This window comes from Callithrix jacchus, chromosome 4 (genome assembly GCF_049354715.1).
Source record: "Callithrix jacchus isolate 240 chromosome 4, calJac240_pri, whole genome shotgun sequence".
NCBI lineage: Eukaryota > Metazoa > Chordata > Mammalia > Primates > Cebidae > Callithrix > Callithrix jacchus.
The window spans coordinates 19,454,479-19,475,058 of NC_133505.1; the positions used below are offsets into that span (position 1 = coordinate 19,454,479).

The 20,580-nt window shown below is 38.5% G+C and overlaps 1 protein-coding gene across 1 annotated transcript in view; it reads right to left on the reverse strand.

Annotated features, from left to right (window-relative positions):
• Positions 1–1,204: 1,204 nt before the first annotated feature.
• The window catches only part of SMIM13 (small integral membrane protein 13), a 43,118-nt gene continuing 23,742 nt past the window's right edge, over positions 1,205–20,580 (reverse strand). Inside the window, exon 2 of the mRNA XM_002746219.6 lies at positions 1,205–5,751. Within this exon, the coding sequence (XP_002746265.1) occupies positions 5,552–5,751 (200 nt within the window). The 3' untranslated portion in view covers positions 1,205–5,551. The remainder of the gene's footprint in view (positions 5,752–20,580) is intronic.

Genomic DNA, 20,580 nt, shown 5'->3' on the forward strand with positions numbered 1-20,580 from the left:
AGGCATGAGCCACTGTTCCTGTCCTCCTTTAAGATTCTTAGTGAAGCTTTTGTTGTCCTTCCCTTTTTCCTCCTCTAATCCCCACAAACTTCTTTGTAAACAGCATCATTCTTACGATTCAAATGAAGTACTTACACATGACAGACTAATGCACTTGTAGACATCCCCAGGGGATGGGGGCCAGGATGAGGAAAGAGCACTCTCACAGCTCTCCCAGAACATTACTCTTCCATTTTCAGGAAGCTCCCTCTCCTTTTAAGGACATCCCAGACCTTAAGATCAGTCTTCCAACTCCCTGACATGGCCCCCAAAAGTCATGGTTATCTTTTCCATTCCAACTGCAGCCATCATGTGCAAAGTATTAGCTGCCATTCTGAGGTTCACATAATACACTAAAATGAGTCACTGTTCTGAGATTCCCCTTTTCTATGGCTGTCTTTAGTGTCACTGCTCAGAACTACTTCACCTAGTCTCCATCCCCAACTTCCTATACTACACGTCACATTCATTTTATCTTCAATCCCTATCCCTTCCCTTTCACCCAGTTTACCAGTGCTGTACTGATCCGACTTCTCTCAAGACCCAGCCCAAATTCCAGGGCCAATCTCCAGCCATCTCTAATGACCTTGTCTTTCAGACACACCTGCCTTGCAAAATCCAACCCTAGCACCAATCCACTTTTTCCCATCCTACATTCTTGGCAGCTGAGCACTGGAGAAGTCACAACATGCCCCCAGCCAATGAAATTCATGGCTTTCTGTCTCAACTGCATTCTCAAAGAAATTCCTCACTCTTTTCACTTGGCTTTGATCAGATTCCTCCATCTTCCTGGTTGTTAATACTAACAAAAATGTGAAACATGATCTATGGCAAACAGGTTAACAGAACAACCTTGAGGGTGCTGAATATCACATGGGAAGAAAACAGAAGGTTAAATAAGGTAAATTTAATAACATAGCTCTAACGCTATCTATATCTCTATATATAGCGCTATCTATATCTCTGTATCTCTATAGAGATATAGATATAGATGTCCTAAGTCATTTACTTTCATGGCACTAAGAAATATTATTTCTTCTAGATTTTTAGAGTTTGAAAAATAAGGGGAAGTGTGGACCATTAGTAAGAATGGCTGCTTTCAAATCCCTTCACATCCAAGGCACTCTTTATACTTTCTATCCTTTATCAATGACAGACACACAACTTTTGTTTGTTTTCATTTTAATTTATTCTGTGTTGTTTAAAGTGAAAGTTAAAACATCATACAAACCACAGAAGCTTTAGAGTACTGACCGGTTTTAAAACAGTGATTGATCATTTACACATATTCCTCATCTTTAATTTTACATCTAAAGGTACTATTAAAACACAGAATTCTAAATCTTTATAAACCTATTTGTCAAGCAGCAAGATGGCAATGCCTCATAGCAGAGCACACAATATTTCCTATAAGGAACCACAGCAGCAGTATTTGGTGAATGGTTATGCATAGAACCAACTTGGAGGATCATGTTAAACATTCCCCATGAAACAGGCAGCACACGTACACTAACAAATGAACAATGTAGCTTTATTTGATATAAGATAAAATGTTACTCTTTACACTTTAAAACTATAGGGCACTTTAGAAGCAGACAATACAAGGTGCATTAGTTCTAACCTGCACAACAGAATACTATTCCATTAGTCGCTTGAGCGTCCATAACCTTTGAGGACTACTCAATGGCTTTTTAAAGTCAACCTCAAATATAAAAGCACTTAAAGTTTACCAGGAAAAACCTAGTTACACCTTACATTAAAACATAGTATTTGAGAAAACTGAATTTTAAAAAAGACTGCATCATTGTTCAAAATTCGTTATTCAAAATTTTACTTTGAAGAGCAACAACTTTGTTGCTCTTTCAAATCTTTCAATACGTTTTAAGATCTTATATTCCAAACTTTCAGCAAAATAAAATTAAAATGAGCTTTCAACTGAATATCTAAAGAAATGGGTCTGCATGTCTGTGAAGTGTCTGTCTACCACAGAGCAATATATTTGTTTCAACTATGAAAATATCACTACAAAATCTATCAAGTGAATTTTATATTCATTTTGATGGAAATATCAAAAACCTCGTTTAACAGCACTACACAAATATTTAGTATTTTTGGCATTTAAATCAGAGCAACGCAACCAATGCAATTGGTACAGGCAATTTTCACAGAAAGTTTCAAAGGCAAAACATTTGGAAATGAATGGCTGGTTGGGAAGGAAACAAAACAACCTACCAGTCCTCAATGTTAGAATTAATCTTCGAAAGATGGCATGCTGATCACCATCATCCTTTGTGAGAGTTTAGACAAGACTCTAATACATGTATGTGTTTTTAATGCTCATAAACTGTTAAGCTCTAAAATTAATCACAGGATAGTTCACCTCCCACTGAGACTGGAAATGTAGTTGTGATGCAATTCTGGTAAGTTTGCTACAAAAGCACTGAACAGGAAAAGGAAAAGAAACACTATACCATGTAAATAATTCTGTGTAACTATTTATCTTGCCTCTTTTAGTGGCATTAAGAAATATGTACCATGGTAAGTGTGTTGTGAAGTACACAAAGAGAAAAAAGTTCTAAACAAAGGATTTGTTTGTAGATCTTCATATTGGTATCAGTGATGTTTCTTTACCCTCCCTAAGTGACAGTCTAGGAGCTAATTAGTATGCTTTTAGGTATATCTCACAAGTTAAATATTTCCTAAAATTACCTAAGACATGCTTGAAGCATAAATGTCAATAAGTAATGCCAACATACATATCTCTACAAAGATTAACCTGTATTAATTTGGGCATGACTCTTCTAGATTTTGTGGGGAAGAGCTACATCAGCCATCATTTTTCTCTTAAATGAGACAGACTCTCCCTCTGTCGCCAAGTTGGGATACAGTGGTGTGATCTCAGCTCACTGTGATCTCCACCTCCTGGGTTTAAGTGATTCTCCTGCCTCGGCCTCCTAAGTAGCTAGGACTACAGGTTTGCACCACCATACCCGGCTAATTTTTTGTATTTTAGTAGAGAAGAGGTTTCACCATGTTAGTCAGGCTGATCTCAATCTCCTGACCTCGTGATGCACCCGCCTTGGCCTCCCAGAGTGCTGGGATTACAGGCGTGAGCCACCACGCCCAACCAGCCATCATTCTTTAATATTGACACAAGAAGCAGCTCACTAGCTACTTTAAGTTTTTCAGCGACTATTATCTAACCTTAGGTAGCCACCATAAAACAGAATCCATAGTTCAAAACATTAGACTATGAAAAATCTAATTTAAATATCGTCCCAGTACCAAGAAGTTTTGGGGGCATTTTTTTTTCTATTTTAAGATGATATTTAGCTATTAGGAAGCATTAAAATTCATGCTTGAAACTGTCACTGTTTTGTTATGCCCTAGAGTCACATAAAAATAGAAATGTCTATCTAATAAAGAAATGAAGACAGAAAGACTATGCCTCCTTCTCAGCTGCTAGGAAATCTTCCCCTAGCAAATAAATAAAACTAAAGTTATGTCCTGTGAATTCCCTTTTAGTATCTCCAAAAGCTACAATATAGCAAAGAGGTGTTCATCACAAACACAACTTGGGACAGAGCCAGTGAACTGTTAAAACTCTAAGCAAGAAGTATGAGGTATCAAACATAACAACACACCACCATAAAATGGAGGTTGAATAGATATCTTGTGATGACTAGTCCTTAATAAAGGTTTTAAAAAAACATAAAAAGAACTTAGATTAATATAGTAAGTTGGCTTTGCATTTCATTCTTGTTACAAAGCAGGTAACACTAAACAGGAAGTTTCTTTTTAAGTCCTCTCTCTCCTCCCTGGTAAACACTCAGTCCAGAGTTCAGTTAAGACAAACATAGAAACCTGGCAAGAGAGACATTTTACAGCCAAGCGGGTAATTTCACCCACTACTGTTTTCCTCAATACCCATTACCTTTGAGGTCTTGTCACTGAATTATTATTTGTGAAGAAGTGTTTCTCTCCATAACACGTTCCTTGAGTATAAAATCCTTCTATACAAAGGGAGTAACTAATCCCATTCTTCCTAAAGTAGAAGATAGTTCTTAGATTCCTAAGTTACCGCTCTAAAATCTTGAATAGGTTACCCCCTACCCAAAATAAAATGTGTTTCACACAGGATAACAATTTTAACATTATGAGTCAGAATCAAATTCCCCAATAAATAACTGCTATCTTAAAAAGAAAAAATAAATTTACAAGCTACAATTTTTAATTTAACCTAAAATACTACCAATTGTTAAGATGCACCATATGTATCACTAATAAAATACACTGCCCATTAAACTATGACACAATGCTTTCTTATCACAGAAAATGTTTTTTATATTTATTGAAACAGCACTTTGAGTTAAACAGATTTTTATCGTATCAATCTTGCACATATGTAAAAAAAATGTGGGAAACAAATTGGTTAAGTAATAATTATAACTTCATATTCTGAATCCAACTCTTCTGAATCAGTTTTCAAACCACAGTTATTGAAGTCTCCATTTTTTCACATAACGACACCCCAGTCTTGTCAAGAGTACTGGTTATACAGCACTTCTTGAAAGAGTGCTCCAACACTGTCTTCTGTTTAATAGCAGCAGGGAGCTTGGGGCAAAACGATGTTTGATGCCTTAATGACAGTCCTGCTCGATGCATGAGTCGGTCACACAAGCCTCTTGCGGCTCTGAATTTTGTTTCATCAATTCCCAGGGTTTTGGCAATTTCTCCTGCCTTCAATTGAATTGCTTGGTTTGTGATAGGCAATCCTTTTGCATGTGTCTCACTAATAAAATGTAGTACAGCTTCGTCTACTTGTGGGTATCTACCTTTCTTAGGTCCTGTAAAACATTTTGTTGTTGCTTTGCAGGAAGATATGGAATTTCGATCATTTCTCCAGTGATGAATATTTGCATCACTGATATCAAATGTACGCCCCGCTGCTCTGTTTCCATGCTTTTATGCATACACAATAACTTTTCATTGCTGTAATCTTTTTGAAGACATTTTAAAATGTCTATTAAATCTGACACATTTGATTCCAACAATACACATGTTGGTTAAAGGGATTACACGTTGACAAGCTGTAAATTTGCACACGTACAAGGTAGGAGAATTACATGACTATCACCTGGTTGGCAGTAATGAGAAGCATCCCAATTTCTGACAAGTTAAACTGGGGAGAAAAATGAACATTTTAGGGCTAATAAAATATGGTTTTTCAAGCCTTTAATGTTTACCAATCTGCACCAGTGTGAGAAAATAAGCCCAAAAGCCAAGGAATAAGTGTCTAAGTAGAAAGCTAGTGAAACAAAAGATTTATCCTTAAGATGAAATTTATAATAGTCCAATTTGGTTTTAATTCCCTTTATTTTTATATGGCTTACATTTTATATGGCATACTTAAAATCCAATACAAATGTTCTTCAGTCATTAGTAAATTTCAAAGCCAAGTCACTAAGAGACAGAAGCTGGCAACTGCCTTTCATCCTTCACGAGTACAGAACTATGTCTGGGGTGAGTGGCCTTCGTCAGCAGGTGCCCTCCTTTGGCGAGTAGATCTGATTCTGTATGGAGAGGAGGAAGTGTCTTCTTCAGTTTCAGACCCTGAAGGTTCATGATCTCCCTCTTGGGATCCTGTGTCTCCCACCAGTTCCCGGAGAAACTTGAATTTTGATAAAAAAAGATGCCATACAAAATACCAACCTATAGAGAAAGACAAAAACATTAAGAAAAGTTATTACACAATGTTATCAATTCAGAACCTTATTGTAAATGGGGTGCATGTTACAAAATAGTATATAAAAATATACATAATTACAAATATATATTGATATAACAAACATTTTTTTGTACGAGGAATAAAGATAAACTCTGGGATTGCAGAGATGGTAAAAAACAGTCTCCACCCTCGTAGAATTTAGAATCCAGGCTGAGGCCATCTACAGTAAAATCATAATGAGTTTATGATATCTAAGTAAAAGTATTACTTTTATTAAAACTGAATTTTTGAGAGCATTTTTCTGGGAAAGAAAGAATAGACTTTGCCATTTACTCGGACTTTCGTATCAGTGCTGTTTATTTACTAAAAGCAAGTTTGTTTCAATCGGAATGCACAAGAACTTAAACAGCAGGATTTAACTGCACCACGGTGAAAACTACTCAGTCAGGACCAAGCTATTCATAAGTTTCTGGAAATAATTTTCAAAGAAAATATATTTTCCTAAATTATATAACGAAAGACTAAAGCCACAGCACTGTTTAAAACACAGATTTTTAAAATACAATATTTTCATGTCAAAGTCATTAAAAAGTATGACTAATTCTCTTTTAACAAAAAAAAAAGTTTTGTTTTAGAAGGAGTATTAAGTAAGGTTTTTAAATGCTCGCTAATAAGAAATAAACATTAAGCAATAAAGGAAAACACAGGAGAAAAATCTCTGAACCTACGCTTGGTTGTTCTGAAATGTTAAGAGCATAAAATAAACTAACCATTGTAACTAGATCTTTCATGCTAACGTGTTTTCTTGATGCTGTCTACTTTAAAGACTCCAGTTGCATAGAATAGAAATGAAACACGGCATATTTTGTGAAAACAAAATACAACCAGCTTTTCTTGCCCAGTTTAAATCCAGACTAGATAAATGGCTACGTAAGGGGAGTTTCTAATTTTTTTTCTTACAATCTCTGGGGAAAAAAATTATTACAAACCCCTTGACACTAAAGACAAACTTCAGAGATTTAATCCATTTCTCAAGTTTTGCTTTAATCTTGAGTGCTGAGAACTACCTGAACCAAAACATAAATATTTTTTGGTCAACTGTGTGTTTGAGTAAAGCGCCCAACTTTGTAATATATTATTTTAATGATTTCCAAATTAGCATCTTCTCTCTTCACCCAAAACAGGCACGGCAAATTAGTGGAAAGAACCCAGAGAAAGGAGTCAGTAGTTCCAGTTCTGACAGAAGATTCACAAAGCTATAGTGAAGAATGAATGAGAAGGTAACAAAAGGACTTAGGTGCCTGGCATTAAGCATTTTCTAAAATGCTCAATTGTTGTCAGTTGTGGTTGTCCTTAGGCAGTGAGGTCTGAGGTCACTTCTGTTGGGTTTTTTAATTGAGATATATTCACATACCATAAAATTCATCCTTTTAAAGTATAGAATTCGGTGTTCGCAGCTTGTACAACCATCACCACTACTAAAGTCCAAAAACTAAAGTTTCATCAACCCCAAGAGAAACCTCATACCCATTAACAGCCACTCCCTATCCCTGCTCCCCCCAGCCCCTGGCAACCACTAATCTACTTTCTGTCTCTATGGATTTGCCTATTCTGAACATGCCATTTTAATGAAATCATACAATACGTGTCTGGTTTTTATTTTACTTTTTTTTAAATTTTTATTTTTTCCACCTGAATTTCACAGGACTGTGTCTGGTTTTTCAAACTCAGCCTGTTTTCAAGGTGTGTCCATTGTGCTGTATGCATCAGTACTTCATTTTTTTATGGTTGAATAATATTCCATTTTCCGTGTATTACATCCTGTTTAAGGACTCATCAACAGATAGATATTTAGAAGTTTCTACTTCTGGCTATTATAAGAAACAAAGTTGCCACTTTTTGGCTGCAATGAATACTTGGGTACAAGTTTCTCCATGTATCTATGTTTTCATTTATCTCTGGTATATACATCTAGAAGAGAATTGCTGGGTCATATGGTAACTGTGTGTTTAAACCCTTGTGAAACTGCAAAGTAGCTATAACACTTTACATTCCCACCTGCAATGTATGAGGTTCCAACTTCTCTACATACTCACCAACACTTTTTATTGTCCAGCTTTTTTTATTACAGTCATCCTAGCAGGCATGATGGTCTATCATGAAGCTTTGATTTGCATTTCCCTTGTGACTAAAGATGTTAAACATCTTTTCATGTTCTTATTAGCCATCTGTTATTTTCTTTGGAGAAACAGCTATTCATTTCTTTTTTAAAAAAATATATATTTTCATCGCATTTTAGATTCCAGGGTACATGTGAAGAACATGCAAGATTGTTGCATAGGTACATATATGGCAATGTGGTTTGCTGTCTCCATCCCCATCACCTATATCTAGCATTTCTCCTGATGTTATTCCTCTCCAACTCCCTACCCGTCACTGTCCCTCTTCTAGTCCCCCCGCAACAGACCTCAGTGTGTGATGCTCCCCTCTCTGTGTCCATGTGTTCTCACTGTTCAACACCCACCTATGAGTGAGAACATGCAGTGTTTGATTTTCTGTTCTGGTGTCAGTTTGCTGAGAATGATGGTTTCCAGGTTCATCCATGTCCCTACAAAGGGCACAAACTCACCATTTTTTATGACTGCATAGTATTCCATGGTGTATATGTGCCACACTTTACCTGCCCAGTCTATCATCAATGGGCATTTGGGTTGGTTCCAAGTCTGCTATTGTAAACAGTGCTGCAATGAACATATGTGTGCATGAGTCCTTATAACAGAACAATTTATAATCCTTTGGATATATACCCAGTAATGGGATTGCTGGGTCAAATGGATTTTCTATTTCTAGGTCCCTGAGGAATCGCCACACTGTCTTCCACAACAGTTGAACTAATTTACACTCCCACCAACAGTGTAACAGTGTTCCTTTTTCTCCACATCCTCTCCAGCATCTGTTGTTTCCAGATTTTTTAATGATCGCCATTCTAACTGGTGTGAGATGGTATCTCAATGTAGTTTTGATTTGCATTTCTCTAATGACCAGTGATGATGAGCATTTTTTCATGTTTGTTGGCCTCATATATGTCTTCTTTTGAAAAGTGTCTTTTCATATCTTTTGCCTACTTTTGAATGGGTTTGTTTGTTTGTTTCTTATAAGTATGTTTTAGTTCTTTGTAGATTTTGGATATAAGTCCTTTGTCAGATGGGTAGATTGCAAAAATTTTTTCCCATTCTGTTTGTTGCTGGTTCACTCTAATGATTGTTTCTTTTGCTGTGCAGAAGCTCTGGAGTTTAATTAGGCCCCATTTGCCTATTTTGGCTATTCATTTCTTTTGCCCATTTTTAAAATTAAGTTGCTTTTTTTTTTATTATTGAGTTGTAAGAGTTCTTTGTATAGTCTACATATTAGATGCTTATCAGATATATGATTTGCAAATATTTTCTCCCATTCTGTGGGCCATCTTTTCACCGTCTTGAAAAAGTCCTTTGAAGCACTTCCTTAAAATTAAAACAAGTTTTTAATTTTAAGGAAGCCTAATGCATCATTTTTTCCTTTGTTTGCTTGTACTTTGAGTGGCATATCTAGGAACTCACTGACTAATCCAAAGTCATGAAGATTTATACCTATGTAGTTCTTCTAAGACTTCAATAGTTTCAGCTCTTAGATGTTAAGTCTTTAATCCACTTTTGTTAATTTTGGTGTAAGAGAGGGGTCAAAATTCATTCTTTTGCATGCGGAAATCAAGCTGTCCTAGAATCATTTGTTGAAAAGATTATTCTACCCTACCATTACATTGTCTTGGCACCGTTGTCAAAAACCAATTGACCATAAATGTTACAGTTTATTTCTGGACTCTCAATTCCACCCCATTACCTTTATACTAGTACCATACCATGTTGGTTACTGTAGTTGTATATTAAATTATAAATCAGGAAATGTGAATCGATCAATGTTCTTTTTCAAGATTGTTTTGACTACTCTGAGGCATTTTCATGTGAATTTTAGAATCATCTTGTTGATTTCAGTAAAAAAAAAAGGCAGCAAGAATTTTGATTTAATCTGTAGATCAATTTGGAGACCCATATTTTTTTGTTTGTTTGTTTTAATTTCTCTGTATTTAACCAAATTTTCCCACAATGAACACACATGGCTTTGGTAACTGGGATAAATAAGAAAGAAACTGGTAAGTAAATCATGAATACTATATAGACTTATATTTTGTAAATACCTCAATGCCATTAATTGGCTTAAATTAACAACGTTAGTTGACTTCAACAGATACTAAGGAAAACTTCTCAACTCTTAGGTTAGACTTGAAAATGTAACCCAAAAGGTAAAAGAACTCACTTGATCAGGGCATTATGCTAAACAGGTATTACAGTGGTAAACTTACTATTGGAGAATTATAATCTTGCTTAAAAAAAAAAAAAAAAAAGATGGTCTTGATCTCATTAAAACCAAAGATTCCAACAATGGCTACAATGTATAAAATGACCATAAAGAAGAGTGAGGAAGTCTTCTGACTGAAGAGACTATGATACAGGGCCTCCCCACTGGGGTTCCCACCATAAAGTACTACAGTGCTCTTGGGATGGTTAAGAGAAAGCCTCTCAGCACAGAAATCTACAAGGTAAGGAACTAAGGACAGGTGTAGATTTCAGAAGTTTGGGATATTAGAGCATTTCGCTAGATCACAGACTCTCTCTTCTCCAATTTTAGTAAAAGGAATCAAAGAAATTGTTTTGGTAATCGCTGCCAGCAACCAATGTAAAGAACTCAATTTCAAGTCAAAATTCAGAACCAGAATGCAGGGCCAATGAGAAAAACTCCAGAATTTGGAGAAGCAAGTTATGGCTACTATGTCCACTCACCACTCCCCTCCCCACCCTGGCCAACTGAATCACTCCAACTCCATATTGCTGTAATTTTTATCCTCAAATCTGGAGAGACGTAAGCTTGAACAGTGTGCATTTTTCTCTCAATTCTCTCTGGGTATAGGCTGTGTGAGGGCTGGGGGAAAACATGCAGTAGTGACACTGTTTCTCATTGTGAAGTGTGGAATTCCCCTAATATAACTATGGAGTTCATCTACTGGGCAGCCAAAAAGAACAAACACCCAATTTTGTTTTGTTTTGACAATGACTACTGTAATGATAGGCTGGGAGTACAAAGGAAAGAGATAAATTGTAGTTGTGGTAAGAACTGCAGTAAATTTACTAAGCTGAGGAAAGTTCAACAAGTTGTCCTCCAAGTAAAATGACTAAGTTTTTACAGAGGTGTAATTTTGGGGAGAGACAGGAGGAGGACAGGAAGAGGCAGTGTTTCCGTATCATAATACCTAGGACTAGTAAGATCTGATGCTTCTACCACAGGCTGTTTATTAAAGAACGCTCACAGTCTGAACAAAGGATGAGACTAAAAATTCTGGGCAGTTTGAATGGGAAAACGACACATGACACATCTGTTTTGAGGAAAAAACCCCATTATTAAAGCCCCAATGAATATATACCAAGAAAAGTATGACTGAGCAAAGAATAAACTAAGAGAGATAGTACTGTGCCAGATACAACTGCTAATAAGCTACTCAATTGCTATATTAGACATGACAATAATAATAACTAAGAGGCATCACATTACCTGACTTAAAAATATACTACGAAGCTACAGTAACCAACACAGCATGGTACTAGTATAAAAGCAGACACATAGACAAATGGAACAGAATAGAGAATCCAGAAATAAATCCATATATTAACAGCCAACTGATTTTTGATACAGCTGCCAAGAACATTCAAGTTCCTCAAAAAACTAAAAAAAGATTTACCATATGATCCAGCAATTCTACTGTTGGTTTATATATCCAAAAGAAAAGAAATCAGTATATTCAAGAGATAACTGCACACACACTCATGTTTATTGCAGAACTACTCACAATAGCAAAATATGAAATCAACCTAAGTGCCAGCAACAGATGGATAAAGAAAATGTGACATATAGACACATAACAGAATACTATTCAGTCATAAAGAATAAAATCCTGTCTGTTGCAGCAACATGGATAGAACTGGAGGTTATTGTGTTAAGTGAAATAAGTCAGATACAGAAAGACAAATGTCATAACATCTCACTCATATGTGGTAGTTAAAAAAGTTGATATCACAGAGGTAGAGTAGAATGATGGTTATTGGAGTTCGGGAAGTGTTGAGGTGGGGAGGGGATGAAAAGAGGTTGATTTGTGGGTATAAAAATACAATTAGGAGGGAAGTGGAGCAAGATGGCCAAACAGAAGCCTGTAGTGATCATCCCCCCCACAGCAATACCAAATTGAACAACTATCCACAGTAAAAAGCACCTTCATAAAAACCAAAAATCAGATGAGTGATACAGTATCTGGTTTTAACATCATATTAATAAAAGAGGCACTGAAGAGGGTAGGAGATACCACCTGGGACAACCAAAGGAATGCTTGCATTACCCCTCCTCAACCACAAGCAGTACTGCTCCCAGAGATTTCTTTCTTCTGTTTGAGGAAAGAAGAGTAGAGAATAAAGGGGACTTCATCTGGCAACTTGGATATCAGCTTAGCATACTAGAATAGGGCACCAGGCAGAGTCCTGAGGTTGCCATTCCAAGCCCTAGCTCCCAGCTGACATTTCCAGATACACCCTGGACCAGACGGGAACCTGCTGCCTCGAATGGAAGGACCTAGTCCTAGCTGGATTAATTGCCTGCTTAGTAGATGGCCCTTGGGCCCTGGATAGTCAACAGTGGTAGCCAAACAGTATTTACAGCGGGCCTTGAGTGATATTCAGAGCCGTGATGGCCTCAGATGTGACCCAGCACATCCTGAGCTGTGGTGGCTATGGGGAGAGACTCTTATTTGAGGAAAGGAGAGAAAAGAGTAAAGAGGACTTTGTCTTACACCTTGGGTACCAGCTCGGCCACAGTGGGATAGAACACCAAGCGGCCTCCTTATGTCCCCAATTCCAGGCCTTGACTCCTAGATGGCATTTCTGGACCTGCCCTGGGCCAGAGGGAAGCCCACTGTCCTGAAGGAGAGACTAAGCCCTGACAGCATTCAGCACAAGCTAACTGAGTGATATGGGCTGGCTGTGTCCCCACTCAAATCTCACCACAAGCTAATTGATATGATTTGGCTATGTCCCCATTCAAATCTCATTTTGAATTGTACTCCCATAATTCCCACAATTCTCATGCGCTGTGGGAGGAACCCAGTGAGAGATAATTGAATCATGGGGGGCAGTTTCCTCCATACTGTTCTCCTGGTAGTGAATAAGTCTCATGAGATCTGATGGCTTTTATCAGGGCTTTCCATTTCTGGGTATTCCTCATTCTCTCTTTGCCTGCTGCCATCCAGGTAAGACGGGACTTGTTCCTCCTCACCTTCCACCATGATTGTGAGGCTTCCCTAGCCACATGGAACTGTAAGTAAGATTAAACCTCTTTCTTTTGTAAATTGCCCAGTCTCGGGTATATCTTTATCAGCAGCATGAAAACGAACTAATACACTGAGCCTTGAGTGAACACTGGTGGCTGGAAGACAGTACTCCCTGTGGGCGTAGGGAAGTTGTGGCCACAAGGAAACATTTCTCTGCTTGAGGAAGAGGAAGACTGGGAAGGATTTTGTCTTACAGCTTCAGTGCCAGCTCAGGTGCAGTAAAATAGAGAGCACCAGGTAAATTCGTAAGTTTCCCTTCCCAACTCCTGGCCCTGGCTCCCAGACAGCTAGCGGTGAGCTAGCTCACTATCCTAATGGGAAGGATACAAGCTTCACTAGGTTCACCGTGTGCTGACTGTAGAGCCCTTACGTCTTGAGCAAACAGAAGTGGTAGCTAGGCAGTGGTCACCATTAGCCTCATCAAGACCCACTGTTATACTGGCTTCAGGTCTGATTCAGCACAGTCCCAGCAGTGGTGGCCACAGGGGTGCCTATGTTATCCCTTCCCCAGCTCCAGGCAGCTCAGCATAGACACAGAAAGACTCCATTTGTTTGGGGAAAAGTAAGAGAAGAGAACAAGAGTTTCTGCCTACTAACCCACATAATTTTTCTGGATCTTACCCAAGACAACCAAGGTGGTACCTCTACAAGTCTACAAGAGCCATGGCATAACTGGGCTTGGGGTGCTTCCCAATGCAGACATGGCTGCAGTGAACAAAGACTTAGATCACAATGCCTAAGTCCTTCCAAATACTTGGAAAGCATTCCCAAGAAGGGTAGGTACAAACAAGCCCAGATGGTGAAGACTATAATAAACACCAAACTTTGCAATGCCCAGATACCAGTAAACATCCAGAAGCATCAAGACCATCCAGGAAAACACGACCTTACCAAATGAACTAAATAAGGCACCAGAGACCAATCCCAGAGATATGTGACCTTTCAGACAGAGGATTCAAAATAGCTGTTTTGAGGAGGCTCAACAAAATTAAAGATAAACAGAATAATTTTGAATCCTATCAGATAAATTAAACAAAAAGATACAAATAACTTTTTAAAATCAAGAAAAAATTCTGGAGCTGAAAACTTCAACTGACATACTGAAGAATGCATTGGAGTCTCTCAACAGCATAACTAATCAAGCAGCAGAAAATTAGTGACCCTGAAGACAGGCTATTTGAAAATCTGCAGTCAGAGGCCAGACACTGTGACTCACACCTGTAATTCCAGCACTTTGGGAGGCTGAAGCAGGCAGATCACGAGGTAAGGAGTTCAAGACCAGCCTGGCCAACATAGTGAAACCCCATCTCTACTAAAAATATAAAAATCAGGCAGGCATGGTGGCACACACCTGTAGTCCCAACTACTTGGGAGGCTGAGGCAGGAGAATCACTTGAACACAGGAGGTGGAGGTTGTGGTGAGCCGATATCACCCCAGTGCACTCCAGCCTGGGCAACAGAGCAAGACTCTGTCTCAAAATAAAGAAGCAAAGAAATAAAATAAAATATGCAGTCAGAGGAGACAAGAGAATAAAAAAGAATAAAGTACATCTGTAAGATCTAGAGAATAGCCTCAGAAGGGTTAATCTAATAATTATAGGCTTTAAAGAGGAGGTAGAGAGAGATTAGGGGTCAAAGTTTATTTAGAGAGATAACAGAGAACTTCTCAAATCTAGAGAAAGGTATCAATACTTAAGTACAGGAAAGTTATAGAACACCAAGCAGATTTAACCCAAATTCCTTTGGGTTTAATAACCAAAATCCCAAAGGTAAAGGACAAAGAAAGAATCCCAAAAGCAGCAAGAGAAAAGAAACAAATAAGATACTCAGAAGTTTGAACATGTCTGGCAGTCAACCTCTCAGTGGAAACCTTACAGGTCAGGAGGGAGTGGCATGGCATTTATTTTTATTTACTAATTTTTTTGTTTTTGAGACAAGATCTTGCTCTGTCACCCAGGCTGGAGTCTGGAGTTCAATGGCATGATCTCAGCTCACTGCAACCTCCGCTTCCCAGGTTCAAGCAATTCTCCTGCCTCAGCCTCCCAAGTAGCTGAGAGTACAGGTGTGTGCCACTACACCCAGTTGATTTTTGTATTTTTAGTAGGGACGGGGTTTAGCTGTGCTGGCTAGGCTGGTCTTGAACTGCTGACCTCAGGTGATCCATCTACCTCAGGCTCCCAAAATGCTGGGATTACAGGTGTGAGTCACCATGCCCAGCCATGGCATTGCATATTTAAAGTGCTGAAGGAAAAAAAATTATCCTAGAACAGTATACCCAGCAAAAATATCCTTCAAACATGAAGGAGAAATCAAGACTTTCCCACTAGGGGTTTGATAAACACCAAACCTGTCCTATAAGAAGTGCTAAACGGAGTTCTTCAACCTGAAAGGACATTAATGACAAGAAACCACCTGAAGGTATAAAACTCATTGGTCTCGTTAATGATGCTGGGGAAACTGGATATCCATATACAGAAGAATAAAACTAGACTCCTATCTCTCTCCAGATAGAAAAATCAAATCAAAATGGAATAAAACCTGTATTTAAGACCTCAAAATATGAAACAACTGTAAGAAAACATTGAGGAAACTCTCTGGAACATTGGTCTAAGCAAAGATTTCTTCATTGATACCTCAAAAGCACAAGCAAGCAAAGCAAAAATGGGCAAATAGGATCCCATCAAATTTAAAAGCCTCTGTACAGCAAAGGAAACAGCCAATAAGATGAAGAGATAACCGACAGAATGGGAGAAAATATATGCAAACCATTCATCTGACAAAGGATTAATAATTAGAACACATAAAGAGCTCAAACAACTCTACAGGAAAAAAATGCAATAATCTGATTAAAAATGGGCAAAAGATCTGAACAGACATTTCTCAAAAGAAAACATGCAAAGGGCAAACAAGTATATAAAAAGGTGCTCAACATCACTGATCATCAGAAAAATGCAAAACAAAAATACAATGAGATATCATCTCATTCAGTTAAAATGGCTTTTATCCAAAAGATAGACAATAATGAATGCTGGGGAGGATGTGGAGAAAAAGGGAACCCTTGTACAATACTGGTGGAAATACTGTGTACTGGTGGAATACTTACTGTGTACGTAAGTTAGTAACATCACTATGGAGAACAATTTGGAGGTTCCTTAAAAAATCTAAAAATAAAACTACCATTCAATCCAGCAATCCCATTGCTAGGTATTTCCCCACCTACCCCCCAAAAAAGGAAATCAGTATACTGAAGAGATACCTACACTCTCATGTTTACTGGAGTACTATTCACAATAGTCAAGACCTGGGAGCAACCTAGGTGTCCATCAATAGCCAAGTGTCCATCAACAGAGGCTGAGAAAGGTATTGAGGGGGCAGGGAGTGGGAATGGTTAATGGGTACAAAAATATTTAAATAGAATGAATAAAATCTGGTATTTGACAGCACATCGGGGTGGCTAACAGTCAACAATAACTTACTGTACATTTAGAAAAATAACTAAACGAAAATAAAAGGATTATAGGCTGGGCAAGATGCCTCACGCCTGTAATCCCAGCATTTTGGGAGGCCAAGGCAGGTGGATCACGAGGTCAGGAGTTCAAGACCAGCCTGGCCAAGATGGTAAAACCCCGTCCCTACTAAAAATACAAAAATTAGCCAGGAGTGTTAGGCACCTGTAATCACAGCAGCTTGGGAAGCTGATCCAGAGAACTGCTTGAACCCAGGAGGTGGAAGTTGCAGTGAGCCAAGATCATCATGCCACCACTACACTCCAGCCCAGGCTGGAGCGAGACTTCATCTCAAAAAAAAAAAGAAAGAAAATTAAAGGATTGTAAAACAAAGGATAAACACTTGAGGTAGTGAAAACCCCATTTATCCTGATGTGATTATTATGCATTGTATGCCCATATCAAAATATCTCACATACCATATATATATAACCTGGGAAAAAGATCCCGGTATTGGTATCTCCTCTACCTTTATTAGGCAATAGCCTCTTGGAGGATGACCTCTACCATAGGAGCCATCAAAAAAAAAAAGAAAAAAACCCCAGACAGGCAATTATTTTGTTAGATAATGTCTAACCAAAACCTTCACTCTTCTTGGGCTCTGCCTCAATTCCTTTAAAACACAGGCCTGACCTTTGATAAAGGTCCACACTGCAAAAATCCTCCACCTCTAGAGCAGATGAACTACTTAGAGACGGGGCGAGATGGGGTCATAGAGGATAGGAGTTGTATCCTCCCTTTTAGGAAAAAGAACACCTGTAAAAGTAAGGCAAGTTCAAAATTGTTATCCAGTGGAATGATTCTAGTTAGAGGTATGTGATTGCCACACTGCAGCCTTCTCAAGAGGGATCATTCAAACTCTTCAAAATCTGCTGAGGAGTTGTTAGAAAATACAGATTGCCAAGGGTTCATCCAGGATATCCCAAAATCAGTCTCCAGGGATCGTGCTTATTCATTTTTTTCTTTTTTTTTAAGACAAAGTTTCACTCTTGTTACCCAGGCTGGAGCGCAATGGCGCGATCTCGGCTCACCGCAACCTCCGCCTCCTGGGTTCAGGCAATTCTCCTGCCTCAGCCTCCTGCTTATTAATTTTTTTAAGCTCCCTAATGATTCTGATATACATACAGACTTGGAAAAGACAAAAAGAAGTGAAAAAGAAGCATGAGTGCCGCTGCCAAGGAGACTGGCCAAGGAAAAGAAGAAAGGGATTAGCAGTAGAGGCCCATGGGGGACAGACAGAACAATAGTTCTGGTCAACAACAGTTGAACAGAGAACCTGAGAGGACTCCACTTGAGAAAAGGCAGCACAATGCAAAATCAGTATTTACTAATGAGACAGCGTAGGTGTGTATGAAAGGGGAGCAAGAAACTGGCCAGACATTGCTGATAAATGGAACAATGCTTCAGGAGGACCATGGACATGATGACTGGCATAATGGATAGTCAGAAGTGGACATAAATAATGATTATATCTTGCTCCAAGTAGAACTGTATCATGTCTGGTTAACAGACTGGTTTAATATAGCACTTACTAAGTATTCAGAACTCAATCTCTTATATACAATGAGTGGAAGGGAAGTGGAAAGTTATCTAATAGAAAATAAAGCATCACCCTTTACATGGTATTGGTAAAAGAGCACCAAATAATAGGAGAGGGTTGTGTATGCAGGTGTGTGTGTGTTGGGAGGGGGAGAGGCAACTGTATAACCATAAACACAGACCAATCTAATCTGGACTCTGGGCCCTAGTAACAAACTTCTCCCAGGTGTAGTTTTGGGGGAGAGAGAAAGGAAGAAGTAAAACCACTAAAACCCAGGCAGCCTTCTACTGAAAAAGGCTTACCCACTGTATCCTGCATGCTTACAGCAGACTTCTTACAGAAGTATAGTTTATACAATTCCTCCCACCCAGACCCAAAAGGCACGTATCAGAAACTTCTTAACTCTTATTCTATGGGTATGAGTCTAGAACCATGTTCTGGGATTTAGTAAGACAGAAACAGTAGAGAGTGAGAAAAGAAAGGAGAGGTGAGGGGCAAAGGACAATCTACAACACACTGATTGTTAAAACAAGTATTGTACTTTTTCAGCTTAAAAGGAAGTTTATGTCTTGCTTCAGTCTCACATTGTATGTCAGAATAATTAGCCAGCAATAGAGGGTGTGTATTCTGAGATAAGCAAAAGAACACTCACTTTTGTGTGCCAATAACAGCATTTGTTCAAATAAAGAATTTCATGAAACACACTGTAAATTGTTTTCCATGTAAGATAAACATGCTGGCAGCAGAAGGCTGTGATAGTAGATGAACTTGAGTGATGAACTGTCACCATCAACATATCAGAAATCCAGAAGAGAATTACAGTTTCACCTTCAGTTGTACAGTTCTCAGTTCACAAAGTGCTTTACATTCAATGTCTCATTTAATCCTCACAATCCATCTGAATTAGACCAATGATCATTATTTCCATTTTCTAAATAAGAAAATACAGGCACACAGTGACTCATGATGCTTGAAGACAGCCAGCTATGTAGGACAGAGCAATGAATTTTACCACTGTATCAAATGTCTCAGATTTTCATTGTGACAGTATGACTAAAACACAAAGCACTATCACCTAGAGAATGAGAACACAATTTCACTACTTGCTACAGTTTGAATGCTCATGTGTCCTAAAATTCATACATTGAAACTTAATCCCCAATGTGATAGTATTTTCAGGTGGAGCCTTTGGGAGGTGATTAGGTCATAGGGTGCAGTCCTCACTAATGTGATTAATGCATTTATTAAAATAATACCCCAGAGAGCTCCCTCACTCCTTCCCCTTCTGCCATGTTCAGGCACAGTAGGAAGACAGCCAACTATGAACCAGGATGAGCCAACTATGAACCAGGATGCAGACCTTCATCAGAAACTAAATCTGCCAGTACCCTGATCTTGGACTTCCCAGCCCTCTAGAATCATGAGAAATAAACTTCTGTTGTTTATAAGCTGCCCAGTCTATGGTATTTCTGTTAAAGCAGCCCAAACAGACTAAGACATGCTACCCAAGGTATTTTCAGTCCAAAAGCCTAGGTGCAGCATAGCCACAAATTCTTATCTTTGTAAACTGTGGAATCATTCCAAAGGAGTTATATAATCTCACATTCATGACAGTATCTAAGTAGTTAGTTGACTGGCTCAATACCAATTTCACATTTATATAAAAGCTCTTTTCCATTTTAAATCCATTTTCAATCCTATTACCTTATTTCCATTGTATTCTAAAGGCAGCAAAGGCTCATCTGTAAGATAACATGTCCAAGTCCTCAACGTAGACTAAACCCAGTAAGAAACGCTCTTCCAGTTCTTAAAATTCTCCCTCTACTGCACACCCCTTTCTCAGTAACACACTAGGCAATGCTAGAAGCCCCTGGAGTTACCACTACCAAATCAACACAAATTTGAACCATAGTACCTCCAAATCCAAAACTTTTTTATCCAATAATCATAAGACACTTCAAGTTGCCTTTTAAAATCTCTTCTCTCCTCTTTCTGTTATCTTCTTTTGGTGATCACAACATTGCCATGGATCCACCAAATATCACCGTTACTACAGATTATGATGACCAAATTTTTCATCCATACCTTCCACTTTTCTTGAACCCCAAGAGGGAATTTCTACCTGGCTAGTTTGAAGACATTTCAAGAACCGTGATTAAGTGAGTGAGTGAATTGGGGGTGGGGTGGGGGGGGCGCTGTGGAGAGAGCATGAGTCCGTGCATGTGTCTGCTACTGTCTTCATCCAACAGCTCCTTAGGGGTACTACATTCTCTCCCCATCCCTATGGTAGAAAAGAGTTCCTCTT